The sequence below is a fragment of the Lactuca serriola genome, chromosome 3 (genome assembly GCF_051521515.1).
Source record: "Lactuca serriola cultivar US96UC23 chromosome 3, Lser_US96UC23_V15, whole genome shotgun sequence".
NCBI lineage: Eukaryota > Viridiplantae > Streptophyta > Magnoliopsida > Asterales > Asteraceae > Lactuca > Lactuca serriola.
The window spans coordinates 164416063-164433050 of NC_136410.1; the positions used below are offsets into that span (position 1 = coordinate 164416063).

Consider the following 16988-nt stretch of genomic DNA (forward strand, 5'->3'; position numbering starts at 1 on the left):
TATGCATACCATTTTTAGATGGTCTTAATCGGGCATGTAACGGAATTGATTTAATGTATACAGCAGATATTCCATATTCAAATTTCAAATTAGAAAATATCGATATTTCCAGATTCAATATTCCAAAGATTTCGATACAATATCATTATTTCCATCCATATTCAATTTGTAATGCTACGTGAAATTCCATATTCCATATATTCCATATATAATCTAATCTAATTCAATTCCATACCTAATTACCTATTTTATCTATTACCTAATGATACGTGAAAGGATGCTGAAGGGGTAATAGAGTAATTTAACATAGGGCGAAAAATGGATGATTGTAATGACACGTGTCCAGTTGGTTTTGTTTATTAGATAGGGAGATTTCACAATATTCCCACTTAAGTAAATTTTATTTGATCGATTGGGTTTATGGGATCCGATCCGAACCATAAAGCCTTTTTGTAATCTAAAGACCTCTTTAATACACTCGAGCATCAAGGTTTGCGTACAAAATGTGTGAGATTTATATTTTATTTTAAAATAACAATAATTTAAAAATAAAATTTAATAAATAAAAAATAAAACCCAAACCTGAACGACAATGGGCTTCGATGCCTCATTCGGAGAAGACGTTCAACCCCCTTTGTGAATTGTGATCTTCGATTTCCCCAAATAATTCCCAAAAATCGATAAAGTGAAAGGAAGCAAGATCATAACTCAGAAGTTTGTCACCTCTGCTAGTGCGCGAGGTCCACGACGGACGACTCTCGCCTTGCCCGGAGGATGCGCAAAAGGTAAACTTTGGTTTTTTGTTCTTCGATCTGGTTCTTCCTTAATCTACTAAATTCAATTATGCATTCCATAAATCGGCATCAGATTCTAAGTTGCTTACAATTCCATCTCGTTTATCCGATTTGTAGGTTACCGTTTCTTCGGATTCTGTAACGATTGATGTTTGTTTGATTATTGAAATGAAATGAAGTCGATTTAAGCTCAATTATGTATACATGAGGTGTTTTTGCTCTTTTTGAACTGATGAAGATTGGGATCTGAGATTTTAGTGTGACATATTTCAGGATTTAATTTGCCTGTTTAACTCAACTTCATGAATTTTAACAACTACATGAAGAATTCGAATGTTTTTACTATCATAAACACGATTACACCTAACCAGCAATTCAGATTTTTGTTTCCCTCTGATTTTAAAAGAGTTATATACATGAAAATCTGATTTACCAATCTAAGTGCATTGTGCCTAAGAACCCTATATTCTCCCCCAATTTCTAACAGCAATCTTATGCAGTTATGCCATTGGTTTATTGAGCATATACATTTGCATACACTGTTTATTGATTTTGTGATCCTCCATTTCTCTTTTTGAAGGTGGTTATGATCTGCCAAGATCCAATCTGATAAAATCTATCAACAATTTGCTCTGATATAAACATGGGGTGCCCGAATCAACTACCCGAAGGAGTAACAGCTGCCCGAGACACCAAAGATTGTTCCCCTTCCTCTTCCTCCTCATCCTCTTCTTCTTCTTCTTCTACTTCTTCAGCATTCATGGTGAATTCAGAAATCGGTGCAGTTTTAGCAGTTATGAGAAGAAACGTTCGATGGGGTGTTCAATACATGGACAATGAAGATCAATTAGAACACCCATTAATCAAATCCTTCAAAGAAATTCGAAAAAAAATCTTCTCATGGCAACATCAATGGCACACCATAAACCCTGTTCTTTACCTTCAACCCTTTTTAGATGTGATTCAATCGGATGAAACAAGTGCTCCAATAACCGGTGTTGCATTATCATCACTTTACAAATTCTTAACCCTTGAAGTTATTGATCTTGACACTGTGAATGTATCTGATGCATTGCATTCAATTGTTGATGCTGTTACAAGCTGTAGATTTGAGGTGACTGATCCTGCTTCTGAAGAGGTGGTTTTGATGAAGATTTTGCAGGTTTTGTTGGGGTGTATGAAGAATGAAGCTTCGGTTAAATTGAGTAATCAGCATGTTTGCAATGTGGTGAATACTTGTTTTCAGATTGTTCATCAAGCAGGGGCAAAAGGGGAATTGTTGCAAAGAACCGCTAGGCATACTATGCATGAGTTGATTAGATGTGTTTTTATGCATCTCCCAGATGTTGTGAATAAGGAAGATGAGGTTACTCATGAGGTAAGTTGACTTTTTTCTTTCTTCTTTGACTTGGTTTTTTTTTTTAGTTTTGTTAATAGATTAGTAATTTGCATATTTTGTTTCCCATTTTGCTGTTTGATAATGCTTTTGGTCCCTGACACTAACACCATTTGTTTTACATTATAATTACTAAAAATATAAAGTGGAGGGCAAAATGGTAATTTTGACTAATTTGCATATTTCATTTCCCATTTTATTGTTTGATAATGCTTTTGGTTCCTGACACTAACACAATTTGTTTTATGATATAATTACTAAAAATATAAAGTGGAGGGCAAAATGGTCATTTGACTAAAACAAACGGTGTTAGTGTTGGGGAACAAAAGTGCTTTGAATCACTGGAATAAGGACCAAATATGAAAAAAGATTTCTTTTTGGACTGAAATGGGAATGATCAGTATATTAAATTGATTACAAAAATCTACCAAATTATAGTATTGTACTTTCAATTATTTATTATTAAGATATTGTACTTTTGAAAATATACCCAATTTATAGTAGTGAATACTGCACTGTATTGTATTTAGTAAATTTTTTCATTTCTTTCTATTATATTTTTTTTCTTATTAAGGCATTGTAAATTGAAAAATCTCCTTAATTGACCAATTTTTGTAATTTTATTCGTTTGACTCAGGTCAACGTGCCCAGTAACGAACAATCATCCACGAGTAACGGCTACACCGGTTCAAAAATCGAATCCGTCGGAGGTTCTTTAAATCTTTCCGCCGTCGTACCGGAAGTCAAAATGGATGAAACTTCCGGCGAGGTTGGTCAAACTAAAAACCATGTTGTTACAGAGCCTTATGGTGTTCCATCAGTGGTGGAAATCTTCAACTTCCTTTGTTCACTTTTAAACGCGGTAGAACATTCCGGAATAGCTCCAAGATCGAACTCATTAGCATACGATGAAGACGTTCCTTTATTCGCCTTGGGTTTAATCAACTCCGCCATTGAATTAGGCGGCGCCGCCCTCGGCCACCACCCGGAGATTCTTGCCCTAGTGCAAAACGATCTGTTCCATAGCTTAATCCAGTTCGGATTGTCTCCAAGTCCGCTGATTCTTTCAACAGTTTGCAGCATCGTTTTGAATCTCTACCATCTCATGCGAGTTAAACTGAAATTGCAGCTCGAAGCGTTCTTCTCTTCTGTTCTCATGAAGATTGCTCTGAATAAACACGGAGCCTCGTATCAACAACAGGAAGTCGCGATGGAAACTCTCGTTGATCTTTGTCGGCAACCGACTTTCATCCACGAAATGTACGCGAATTACGATTGCGACATATCGTGTAGCAATGTTTTCGAAGATTTATCCAATTTGTTATCAAAAAGCGCGTTTCCGGTGAATAGTCCGTTATCGGCGATCCACGTTCTTGCCCTAGAAGGATTAATCGCGATGATAAGCGGCATGGCGGAAAGCATCGGCGATGAAGCGCCACCGCTAGAACCAGATCCATCGAGTATTGAAGATCACGAGTCGTTTTGGAAAGTGAAGTGTGAGAATTTCGAGAATCCCGATGCTTGGGTACCTTTCATTCGTAAAATGAAGCATATCAAGAAGAAATTAACAATCGGGTCGGATCATTTCAACCGGGACCCAAAGAAAGGTCTGCAATTTCTCCAAGGAATGTATTTATTACCTGAAACACTCGACCCAATCAGCGTAGCATGCTTTTTACGCTACACTACTGGACTCGATAAAAACCTCGTCGGTGATTATCTCGGGAATCACGATCAATTTTGCATCGATGTTCTTCAAGAATTCGCCGGAACTTTTGATTTCCGGGACATGAATCTCGACATCGCGCTACGTGTTTTTCTAGAAACCTTCAGATTACCAGGGGAATCACAGAAGATTCAGAGAGTTGTCGAAGCATTTGCTGAAAGATATTATGAACAGTCGCCGGATATTCTCGCAAACAAAGACGCCGCCTTGTTATTATCATATTCTTTAATTATGCTCAACACAGATCAACACAACGCTCAGGTGAAAAAAAAGATGACGGAGGAAGATTTCATCAGAAACAACCGGAGAATCAATGGTGGCAATGACCTCCCCAGGGAGTACTTATCAGAGCTTTACAGATCAATCAGTGAAAACGAGATTAAAATGACACCTGAACACGGTGTTGGGTTTCCGGTCATGACCCATGATAACTGGGTCGGGTTGATCCATAAATCCCGACAAACTGCTCCATTTATCGTCTGCAATTCAGGCGACAACTCCGGTGACCGGATTAACCATGAAATGTTTGCGATTTTATCCGGGCCCACCGTTGCCGCCTTATCTGTTATTTTGGATCTTGTGGAACAAGAAGATGTTTTACAAGTTTGTATCGATGGGTTTCTTGATGTTGCTAAAATCGCCGGGAGTTATCATCTTGATGATGTTCTAGACGGGTTGCTTGTGTCTCTTTCCAAATTCACAACGTTGCTGATTCCGATGTCGATTGAGGATTCCGTTCTTGCGTTCGGTGACGATTCCAAAGCCCGGAAAGCAACGGTCGCGGTTTTCACAATCGCGAATTCATACGGCGATTACATACGATCGGGCTGGCGAAACATTCTTGATTGTATTCTAAGTTTACACAAATTAGGGCTTTTACCCGCCCGATTAGCCCGTGATGCCGCTGATGACTTCGATTCCGTTTCCGATCCCGATTCTGGGAAATCAACAGTCACCCCGGTATCAACAAAACCCGCGTTACCCCCGACCCGGAAACCATCCGGGCTCATGGGGCGGTTCAGTGAGTTTCTTTACTACGATACCGAAAAGCCCGCCCCGCAACCCTCCGAAGAACAAGTGGAAGCTCGGAATCGGGCGATGGAAACCGTTAAAGATTGTCATATCGAAAACGTGTTCACGGAAAGTAAGTTTCTTCAGTCGGAATCTCTTTCCAGTCTGGCCCGCGCCCTAATGCTGGGTGCGGGCCCCTCCGGAATCAGTAATTCCGGAGACGATGAAGACGCGGCGATCTTCTGCCTGGAATTACTGATTACCGTCGCGTTGAATAACCGTGACCGGATTATGATTCTATGGCAAGGGGTGTACGAGTACATTGCGAATATCGTTCAATCCGCAGTGATGCCGAGTGCGTTAGTGGAAAAAGCGGTTTTCGGATTAATCCGTATTTGTCGAAGGCTTTTACCTTATAAAGAAGATTTAACCGATGATTTACTAAAATCCCTTCAATTGATTCTAAAACTCGACGCCAGGGTGGCGGACGCGTATTGCGAACACATAACACAAGAAATCATGCGGTTGGTCAAAGTCAACGTCGGTCAAATAAAGTCTCACATGGGGTGGCGGACAATCACCTCGCTTCTATCAATCACCGCGCGACATCCGGAAGCTTCCGAGCCGGGATTCGAAACCCTAGAATTCATCATGTCGGACGGGGCCCACTTGTTACCCGCGAATTTCGTCCTATGTGTCAACGCGGCTAGGCAATTCGCAGAGTCGCGAGTGGGTGACGTGGTGAGGTCGGTTAAGTCGGTTGATTTGATGGCGGGGTCGGGTGTTTGTTTAGTACGGTGGTCCCGAGAAGCGGAGGAAGCCTCCCTTCAAGTATACGAAGATATCGGTGAAATGTGGTTGAGATTAGTTCAAGGGTTGAAGAAAGTTTGTTTGGATTCGAGGGAGGAGATACGGAATCATGCGGTTTTGATGTTGCAAAGATGTGTGACGGGTTTAGACGGGATTTATCTTGAAGATGAGATGTGGTTGCAGTGTTTTGAATTGGTGATTTTTGGTGTTGTTAATGATTTATTGGAAATTGTTGAGGAGAAATCGGTGAAAGAATATAGAAACATGGAGGGGACGCTTGTGTTATCGTTGAAGCTTTTATCGAAAGCTTTTTTGCATTCGTTGCCGTGTATTTCGAGGTTGGTTTCGTTTGAGAAAATTTGGGTCGGGGTTTTGAATGGGATGAAGCGGTATATGGAGGTTAAGTTTAGAGGGAAACGGAGTGAGAAAATTTACGAATTAGTCCCTGAGCTTCTTAAGAACACTTTGCTTGTCATGAAAGCGACGGGAATCCTTTCGTTGCCGGATTCCGATTCCGGTGGGGGTGGTGATTCCGGTGGGGTATGGAATCAGACCTGGGTACATGTGAAAACGCTAGCACCGTTGTTGCAGTCGGAGGTGTTCCCGGATGAGGAACCGGAACCACGAACCGTGGGTGCCACCACACCGGTTCCCGAGGCTAATTTGTTGGTTCCATGAAGTTTTGAGGGGCAAAATTGGAAATTGGGAATGGGGAGTTTTAGTTGAGGTAAGGACTAAAGAGGTTTTCATATATTTGTATACTTTTAGTACATTGTATAATTGTTGGTCGGAGGTGAACCATGAACAAGTTTTTTTGTTTATTATTATTTTGGTATTTGGTTGACTTTGACATTGACATTCACATTGACATTTGTTGACCTTTTGATGAGTCAAAGGGATTTATAGAGGCACATATAGATTCTCCTCAAGCATGTTTTTTTTGGTAGCCAAACTTATCTATCACTTAAACGTCATTGTTGTTTACCATATAAATCAGATATACATACTATGTTACGAAATTTTTATTGAGTTTATAGAGTAATGTACATATAATCATGATTTTGTAAATAAGCTAACAACCCCCAAGTGTGCTCGTAGGAAAATTTACTTGATAAATAAGAGCATTTAAATATAATTTTAGGAGGTGATATCTATTCATTAAGATTGGAAAGAATAGTATAATTTTAGGAGGTGATATTTCCACTTGTATTTTATGTATTCATTAAGATTGAAAGGAGTGGTGTTACTGATACCAAATGCCAAGCTCCACACCAGATTTCACCTCAACCATGGAGAGCTTTGCCACTCCCTTCTCTCTACGGGTTAAAAAAAGATGGTTTGACCAATTGAAAGATATAAAAATTAAAACATCTTGTTTTTAAATGTAAATGTACGAGTAAAAAACATAAGTTAAAATATCACCTCCAATTATTTGAGCTTTTAAATCTAATATTTTTTGCTTTAATTTTAAAGCTCACTATTAGATGTTTGTCATTATTTTAATTATAGTTTTTTCTTTTATTCTATTAGTTATAAATAAGTAAGGTTGTGGGATCCTAAAGGAAACTTTGTGAAATTTTCTTGTACCATCACATAGATAACTCAAGGTTAGTGGTTTGTTAAGTTGAGATTGTGAAATGAAAAGTTTACTGAAAAAGCTTTTTACCGGTGAGATTATATTTGATGTTTGTTTAAAAAACATTTTTTAAATATTTTTTTCCCTCATTTTACACCATTTCTTTTTAAAATCTTGTTCCATCTAACACTTTATATTTGTATTTAGAGGTGAGTATTTGAACTTTTGGACCAAACCGGCCTCAACAGGTCCGGTCCAAGGTCCACCAATTTCTAAAAAACCGATCTGATCCGGTTGTGTCCAATTACTCACCCAACAATCGTAATATATAAATTAACTTTTGATAGATTTCAATGAGTTGTACCGAATGCACATAAAGTTTTATCGATACAACAAATACAAAAACTGGAAAATCCGGACTGGACCAGTCTCAACTGGTCCAGTCCAAAATCCACTAATTTCTGTCAAATCAGTTTGGTCCAAGAGTGTTGTCCGGTTTAATTCGGTCAAAATACTCGTCCCTATTTGTACTAGGTAATTTCTTTGTGCTTTGAAATTGGTTTTTTATATCATAGTAAAAACATCAAATATTCTTTTCATGTGTTCGGCATTTCAAATATCAAATTGCAATTTAATATTATGAATCAATAAAAATCCATAGATTTTTTTTTCTTGGAAAATACATAACTTAATCATCAGTTATAAAGTTGATGAATAATTTATGTAAAAAACCTAGAATATGAATATTATCATATTATGTTAAAAGGATCTTTCCATGTATAACTATTTCTATATTTTTATTTTATTTCTTATTAAATATATCTATCCAAAAAGCATTTATCCCAAAAGTTCTTAACCAAAAAAAAAAAAGAAAAACAAAAAAAAGGTTTAGCATCGAACGGATAAAATTGGGCTTCCTTTAGGATAATGTCAACGTGCTGTTGCTTTATCATTTGCTTTCATCCCATTAACAAGCACTACAAAAAAACCATCGATAAACTTCCAATTACAACTATATTGCCACATCAGATCCACCGCCGGAAACCGCCTAATTTGCCGACCACCGAATTTCTTCCGATCAGATCAGGTTCGTTATCTTCATCTCTATGCGTTTATTATTTGGATAAATAAATCTTACAGGAAAGCTATCCGTATACACCTGTTGACAGATGAATTGTGGTTTGATTTAATTTTGATTTCGATTCTAATTTGTCTGCTCTTTTTAATCGGTGCAATCGGTATGTGATCGTTGTAGTTTTATTTGAGGGGTTGTTTCCGGCGAGATGAGTGAAACATTTGAAGGTTGCGAACGCCAATACTGCGAGCTTTCGGCGAGTTTGTCGAAGAAGTGTACATCAGCTACTTTACTCGATGGAGGTGAGCCAAAACCCTAATTCGATTCAATATCTTTCAAAACTATGTATTATATGTTATTTTTAATCTGATGTTGACATAGATTAGTGGTATTTTAAAGCATTTAGGAACAAACATGATAGAACCTTTATGATTTACCCTACATTGATGTTGTCTATGTCGTCTGATTCCCAAATCAGAATTATTCAGCTTCCTTTTGGTTTAAATCAATTTATGATCTTATACTATAAATTTTAGAATGCTATAGATTGTGTCCTGATGCCCTTTTCCTATCCGATTTCTGTAGTTTCAATGCTCCATTGTACCCAAAAACAAACCTGAATTCCTTCTATTGCTTCATATTTTCTTGCTCATTGGCTTGAAGATGAAGATATCATTTATCTATTACATCACTAAATTAGGAAAAAGAAAGAAAGAAACAGACCCTTGGTTGTGTGTCTGTTATCACTTTATTCAACTTTAATCAACCTTTTTAATGTTGAACAAAATAAAAGACGTAGATACCCTCATTGTAGATAACCCTCAGTCCCATGTAACAAACACAACCAAAATCTTTTTCCTTTCTACATCATCATTTTATGTTTGTTATTCATTTCAGAGCAAAAGAAGCAGAAAATTTCTGAAATAAAAGCCGGAATAGATGAAGCCGAGTCTCTGGTATCGTGTCATTCCTTGATTCCATTCCATTATTTATCTCATAACACATTTTTTTTTAATAATAATAAAATATAAATTCCGTTTATTAATCCAGATACGAAAAATGGACACAGAGGCAAGAAGCCTACCACCAAATGTAAAAGCTGTTCTTCTGGCAAAATTAAGAGAATACAAATCGGATTTGAATAATTTGAAAAGTGAAATTAAACGAATTGCATCATCCAATTTAAATCAAGCTGCCCGAGATGAATTATTGGAATCAGGAATGGCAGATGCAACTGCGGTATGTATGTCTTATATCCACCATTTTATTATGACAAAACTGCACAAATGGTCCCTGTGGTTTGCTCAAAATTGCCACTTTGGTCCAAAAAGGTTTGGACTCACCAGAGGTTCAAAGTTTTCATTTTGTTGCTTGTTTGGTCCAATCTGTTTTGATTTTTTTCAAAATGACGGATTTGCCCCTGTTAATATGATTTTCTTTATTTGTTTTTCTGATTTTATATTTAAAAAAATAAAAATAAATCACTCTCTCTCTCTCTCTCTTATTTGTTTTTATTTTTCTGATTTTAGATTTAAAAAATTAAAAAATAAAAATAAAATAAATTACATTTTTGGTCCCAAGAAGTTTTCTCTTGCAATTTTGGTCCTTATTTGAGGTTCTTGTAACGTAACTGGTCTGTGTTTTAAGTAAATGACTATTTTTGGTCCCTGAGTATAGTTGATTTTTGCAATTTTGGTCCTTCATTGAGATTCTTGTAATGTTTTTGGTCTTTGTTCCAAATAAATGACCATTTTTGGTCCCCAAGTATAGCCAGATTTTATAATTTTCGTCCCAAAATGTTTTTCTTGCAATTTCAGTCCTTATTTGAGGTTCTTGTAATGTTTTTGGTCTGTGTTTCAAGTAAACTGACTATTTTAGTATTTTTGGTCCCTACATGTAGCTGATTTTTGCAATTTTGGTCCTTATTTGATGTTCTTGAAATGTTTTTGGTCCTTGTTCTAAGTAAATGACCATTTTTGGTCCCCAAGTATAGCCAGATTCTACAATTTTGACCCCAAAAAGTTTTCTCTTGCAATTTTGGTCCTTATTTGAGGTTCTTGTAGTGTTTTGGTCTTTGTTTCAAGTAAATGATCATTTTCAGTCCCTGAGTATAGCCAGGTTTTTCAATTCTAGTCCCAAAAAGTTTTCTCTTGCAATTTTAGTCCTTATTTGAGGTTGTTGTAACGTTTTTGGAAGTAAAACGATTATTTTTGGTCCCCAAGTATAGTTGATTTTTTCAGTTTTGGTCCCAGAAAGTTTTCTCTTGCAATTTTGGTTCTTGTAACTTAAAATGACTATTTTTTGGTCCCTGAGTATAGCTGACTTTTACAATTTTAGTCCCAAAAGTAGTCTTTTTACTTGAAACAGTGACAAAACACGTTACAAAAATCTCAAATAAGGCAGGAGAAAATGTTTTTGGACCAAAATTGAAAAACAAAAGGTATACTCAAGGACCAAAAGTGTAATTTAAAATTAGTGGTGTGAATGTGACAGGTGTCAGCAGACCAAAGAGGAAGGTTATTAACGTCAACAGAAAGATTGAATAAGTCAAGTGACAGAGTTAGGGACAGCAGAAGGACTATGCTTGAAACTGAAGAACTCGGTGTTTCACTTTTACAAGATCTTCATCAACAGCGAGAGTCTCTTTTACGTGCCCATGGAACCGTAATTTAAATGACATAAATGCCCCTTGTACTTTCCACCTTATTGTTCATTTACCCACTTGATTACTTAATACTGGTTTTTGTATGTTTTCAGCTTCATGGAGTTGATGAGAACATAAGCAAGAGTAAAAAAATAATGACGAATATTTCAAGAAGAATGGGGAAAAACAAGTGGATAATTGGCTCTGTGGTTGCCCTTCTTATTGTTGCCATCATCTTGATTTTGTACTTCAAGTTGAAGAAGTAGAATCCCAAAATTCAAGCTTTGTGTTTTCTTGGTTTTGCAAGTGTGTGTGTGTGTGTGTGTTTTTTTTTTTTTAAATGTTTGATTTATTTTGAGCAAAAACACATATTTCCAAGTGTTGATCTTTGTTGTGGTTTTTGGGATCTTACATATGCATGAAAATAAACTTTTTGTGGCTTGTTTATGATGCATCCTATTGTCAACAAACTTAGCAATCTTTAGGTAAGTATGTTGCACTGTGTTTGGCATCGTGTTATTTTTTTAGAACCAAAAAAAAATGTCAATCATGACTTTTGTGAAGCAAGCAATGAATATAAAACAATACAAGAGGAGTTTCATTTTCATCGAGTTTAAGTTTTTTTTATTTTGGCATTATGTAATTTATTAATGATATATAAATATATATATTTCCGTTAAAAACGGTCCCTCTCGGCCTGAAATATATTTGGACCGGTTCTAATGGAATACGTTCGTACTCAATATAAATCAAGTATACAATTTACCAAAGGATTTATGTCGTCTACACCAATAGGATAAGTGTACTATATCCACACGAAATTTACTGATTTCATAATGGGATATATGTAGAAAAACACATTATATATACATATATTATATATACATATGTATATGTAGAAATTTATTTATATTATTTTTTATGTTTAGAAAAACCCTTACATTATTACATATTGTTTCAAATAAAACAAAATTGCAAATTTTTAAAAGAAATGACATGATAAAAATGTGATATTCCCTTCGTCCCAAAATTATAGTCCATCTTTCATTTTTTGTTTGTCCCAAAATAATAGTCCATTTATAAAAATAAATAACATTTTTACTAGAACACTCCATCATTATTATTTAACCAACTAAGTATTTAATAGAACATTAAATGCAAAGTAATACAAAACTGTCATTTTATTATATAAAGTTAGTGGTAATTAATGGTTTCTTAATTTGAATGTTTTTTTTTGTCTGTTGACAATAATTTTAGGACGAGAGAAATATGACATGCATACCTCTGAAATTTCTTTGATTGTAAAACATGTCAAAACCTACATTTATTTCAATTACTTTTGTTCGACTGTCTTCTCCGTATGGAATTATACGACTGATTTTTCATTCCTTAACTAATCATTTTTATCATAATTAACATGATGTCGTATTAAAAAAAACAAAAATGTAAGCAACATCATATTTGTAGTCGTCAATTTCTCTTAAAAACCCGTATTTTGGTCTTTTTCGAAGGATAACTATTAATATAAAGGTTTTTTCTAAACCTAAAAATAATATAAGGGTTTTTCTGTACATACGTGTATAATTCGTTGTGTTTTCTGCATATATCCCTTATAATGTTTATAATTACATTGAGATTCTATATATAAAATTATGTATTTGACTTAGACTACAAATCAGCCGGACCTATTTTTCTTTTTCTTCTTAGGTCGATTTCGATTGATTAATATAAGATACACAAGCAATCCGATTGCCCAATACAACAAAGAGATGTATTGATAATTTGGTATGTAGAAGCCTTGTCTATATGTCTTTAACTGTAAGATGCATAACGAACGTTAAAGATGCAATATTTGTCGACTATTGTCAATGAGATAAATATGCATTATGCATAAAAAGGTTGTCATTTAGTCAAAAATGTTGTCATGTGTTGCACATTAGCTCTAAGTCAAATATGGACCATGTATTATATTAATGTACCTTAAGGCAATGTTTGACACATGGACAATATGAGACAAAATTGAACCGAACATAGTTAAACTAGACTGAACAAGATTATATAATTATTTTTATAGCGTTTGTGATTACAACAGAACACAACAATATAGTAAAATTATTAGATTGTACTTTTTTCAGTTTTAAAGGTGCCTAAAGTCGTGATTAATTTTTTTTTTGGAGAGTTTAAGAATCCGTTTCTTTTGGGGTGCGAATGATAAAGAGAGAAAGATAACTTGGGTCAAGTGAGACAAGGTTCTTAATTCTAAGGAGAAGGGTAGAGTTGGAATTGGAAGTATGATGGCTTTTAATATTGCTTTGTTGCTTAAGTGGAGATGGAGATTTCATATTGATTCGAACTCTGTTTGGGCTAATATCATTTGAAACATCCATGGGTTTAATGGGGGGTTTTGGACATCTAGGTCAAATACCGAAAAGGGTCGAGTTTGTGGATTTCGTTGATCAAACTTTTTCATGCGATTCATGAAAAAAAAATTGTCTAGCTTTTTTATTTGAGAAAATGTATTGGTAATGGTTAAGAAACTCATTTTTGGGATGAACATTGGCCGGTGGACGGTTTACTTAGGGATAGATTCCTCATGTATATGTTATGAAATCTAATAAGAGTTGTTTGGTTAGTGATAGATGGCGCGACGGTGAATGGGTTTTGGAGTGGATATGCCTTTACAAGATGGGGGTATCACTGCTTCCCGATTCTTGGCTTTGAAGGGTAGTCTAGCGCAAGTGCAAATTACAGATCAGTTGGATAGATAAAAGTGAGATTTAGGCCCGGATGGTGTTTTCGTGGTTAATGCCATGAGATGTTATATTGATGATATTTTGTTGTAGAGAGGTGGAGGTGTTACGCGTTGGTGTCGCTTAGTGCCTATTAAGTTAAATGTGCTCTTATGACGTGTTTTGCTAGATAGAATTCCTACAATGGTGAAATTGGTGGACCAGAATGTGGATATTTCTTCGGTGCTATATCCTTTGTGTGATGTATATATGGAGGACTCCCATCACGTTTTTGTTCTCTGTGAAGTGCCTAGTGAGGTTTGGAGGAGAGTCTTCATGTGGATTGACTTACCCTTCCCTTTGTTTTCCAATGTGGCAGATTTATGCAATTGGGTGGATTCGGTTATCATGAACAGTGCTAAGAGGAAGGTGTTGGAGGTTATTGTGCTCACTGCAATTTTGATGTATCAGAATGGTGTGTTCCAGACTATATGGATGAAGAGAAGTTTCATTTTTTATAACATTGTTTTGCATTCTTTTGATTGGTTTTCAAATATAAGTAGTAGAAGTAGCATAATGTGGACTTTGTGGTTACAAAACCCAATGCTCCAAAACTCTTTGTAATTGCTTTCCCATGCTCCTTGCTAGTTGGTTTCTTTTTATATAGTTTTCAGCCATTAAAAAAAAAGTATAATTTTCAACTAATTCATATGAATCGGTTGTTAAAAAAACCCAAGTTAAATCAAAGTTTATGGAACAACATGAATATTTTCTACCACATCTATAATTCTTTTTTATGTGCAATCAAAGAAGTTATTTTTATTGTAATTAAAGAAGGGAAAATATATCAAATGACCACAAAAGGAGATGTGGTTGAAGAAAATGACCAAGAAAATGCAACTTTCATAAAATGACCATGAGTTTCAAAGAAAGGGTATGTGCCGAACTCGTTCAGCTCTTAGGAATTGGAAAAGCTCTAAGGAAGTGATGTAACAGGGGTAAATACGTAAAAACACAAAGAAAACTTAACAAAATTGAAAGGGTGTTGGTAAAAAATTGTGTTTGAACTTATCAAAATCGAAAAAATTGTGTTTGAAATCGTTTGAAAAAATTGTGTTTGAAATCGAAAAAACTTACCAAAATCATTTTTTGGCCATGGTTATGCGAAGAACAATTCCTCATAGACATGTGTTTGAAGAACAGTTCCTCAAAGGGCCCTCTGAGGAATTGTTCTTCAAAAACATGCCTCTTAGGAGTTGTTCTTCGCATAACTATGACCAAAAAATGATTTTGATAAGTGTTTTCCTGTTAATTTAACGAGGTTTCACCATTTCGCACATACCATTAATTCAATATAACAAATTAAATTATAAAAGTACGTTTCCAAAACAATTTTTTTTCGCAGCACCCTTATAATCTTGTTAAGTTTTTTTTTGTGTGTGTTTTTACGAATTTACCCTTGCCAAATCACTTCCTCAGAGATTTTTCAATTCCTTAGAGCTGAACAAGTTCCACAGAGACCCTCTCTGTGGAAAGCGTGGTCATTTTATGAAAGTTGCATTTTCTTGGTCATTTTCTTCAACCACACCTCCTTTTGTGGTCATTTGATCATTTTCCCATTAAAGAACCTCGATGCTAGAATGATAAAGAACACCATAAGTTTTTTTTTTTTTTTGGTAAAGTAAGTATCGAAGTGTTGGATTTTTGTTTCCAATGAGAGAGATAGAGTAGTAAGGATTTTTCCCATCAAAATCCGTTGTTTTACTCTTTAGTGATACAAATATGTTTGAAGCCCTTCACGAAACATGGCAGAAATCTGAGAGACGAGAGAATCAAGAGATGGGGGAGGGGGGGGGGGGGGTTGTCAAATATGTTTTCTTCCATCGAGTTCCGCCCTTTTGGGTGGAACTAAAATCTAACAATTAAAATAGTGTTGTTGATTTGGTTAAAATTTTATATTGTTCTTTTTCCATTCATGCCGAATACTACTTGATAGCAGTGGGGAGGCTAGGTATAAGGAAGGTGGGTCCAAGGACCCACCTATTTTTTTTTAAATTTATCTAAAATTTATTTAGGAATTTTTGAGGGACCTATCTTAAAAAAAAAAATTAGGACCTACCTTACCTATAAAAATCTTTGAATTTGTATAGAAAAATGTATAGTTCGAATCACTTACGTACGTAATGATCTTTAACAAATAAATAAATTTACAAACAAAATACATAAGTGTTGTATTTTATCTGAAAAAAGACTTTAGTTCAAAAATTTATTTATACTCATAATTTATATTTACAAAGAAAAACAACGGGGATGTAGCTCAAATGGTAGAGCGCTCGCTTTGCATGCGAGAGGCACGGGGTTCGATCCCCCGCATCTCCATCTGTATCTTATTTTAGTTTTGCATCTCCATTATTTTGGACAAATTCTCATGAAAAATGTATTTTTCATTCATTTTTTTAAAACAATATTCTTAAAGTTAACGTTTAACATTATTCTTACAATAAGTGATATATAATAAAATAAACGATATGATTTCCTCAATATTGTTGGACTTATTAGTAATGCGTTTTTTATTTGATAACTAATTTCACTATAAAACTTTTTTTCATGCGCTCTTTAAACACTAGCTTTGGAAGTATTGTTCGTTCTGAAACAAAGTGCATACAGAATAAACATACTATTTGGTCTAAGTTCTACTTTAGTCACTTATATATATGAGAAAAAATCGACTAAAATATGTTTATTTAAGGAAATATCTTAGAAAACCCGACATATTATTTAATGATGCCCAAGAAATTTGGTTGAACAGTCTGCATGGAGTTAATACAATTTACATGACATTTTTTTTATTATTTTATTATTTTTTATAATTGGTGGTTTGGTACAACAGTTAGTGACATCCGATATGACAGAATGTCATTACACCCAACAGTTATGTATGTGCTACTTTTTTTTTGAACAATTAATTTTTTTTAATAACAACACTACCAAGAAACTAGTGAGAAACAGAAATTACAAAGAATCGTACATAAGAGGATTTTCATCTGTTGGAAACAAGAAAATTTTCATCTCCTATTAGAAAACCAACTAAAAGCATGGATAACAACACTTTAAAAAATATAACTCTTATGCGTCTTGAAAGCTGAAGCCGACTGGTGATATTGTTCGGATATTGCCATATTACCCATATGACCATGATACAATCAATCTCTACCATTTTCTTCTTT

At 35.0% G+C, this 16988-nt stretch overlaps 2 protein-coding genes and 1 non-coding gene across 3 annotated transcripts; all 3 read left to right on the top strand.

Moving 5' to 3' along the window:
* The first annotated feature begins 577 nt into the window (after window positions 1-577).
* LOC145093337 (ARF guanine-nucleotide exchange factor GNOM-like) lies at window positions 578-6666 on the top strand. The gene is made up of 3 exons (XM_079031444.1): window positions 578-785; window positions 1375-2172; window positions 2828-6666. Exons 2-3 carry the CDS (start codon window positions 1438-1440, stop codon window positions 6413-6415), a joined length of 4323 nt encoding a protein of 1440 aa, XP_078887570.1. The 5' UTR covers window positions 578-785; window positions 1375-1437; the 3' UTR covers window positions 6416-6666.
* A 1576-nt stretch (window positions 6667-8242) lies between these two features.
* Window positions 8243-11484, top strand: LOC145093339 (vesicle transport v-SNARE 11-like). The gene is made up of 6 exons (XM_079031445.1): window positions 8243-8400; window positions 8569-8690; window positions 9286-9344; window positions 9439-9627; window positions 10882-11052; window positions 11146-11484. The coding sequence occupies exons 2-6, from the start codon at window positions 8597-8599 to the stop codon at window positions 11296-11298; spliced, it is 666 nt and encodes a 221-aa protein (XP_078887571.1). The 5' UTR covers window positions 8243-8400; window positions 8569-8596; the 3' UTR covers window positions 11299-11484.
* A 4583-nt stretch (window positions 11485-16067) lies between these two features.
* TRNAA-UGC (transfer RNA alanine (anticodon UGC)) lies at window positions 16068-16140 on the top strand. Its single transcript has one exon. It is a non-coding gene; the product is annotated as a tRNA-Ala (tRNA).
* The last annotated feature ends 848 nt before the right edge of the window (window positions 16141-16988 follow it).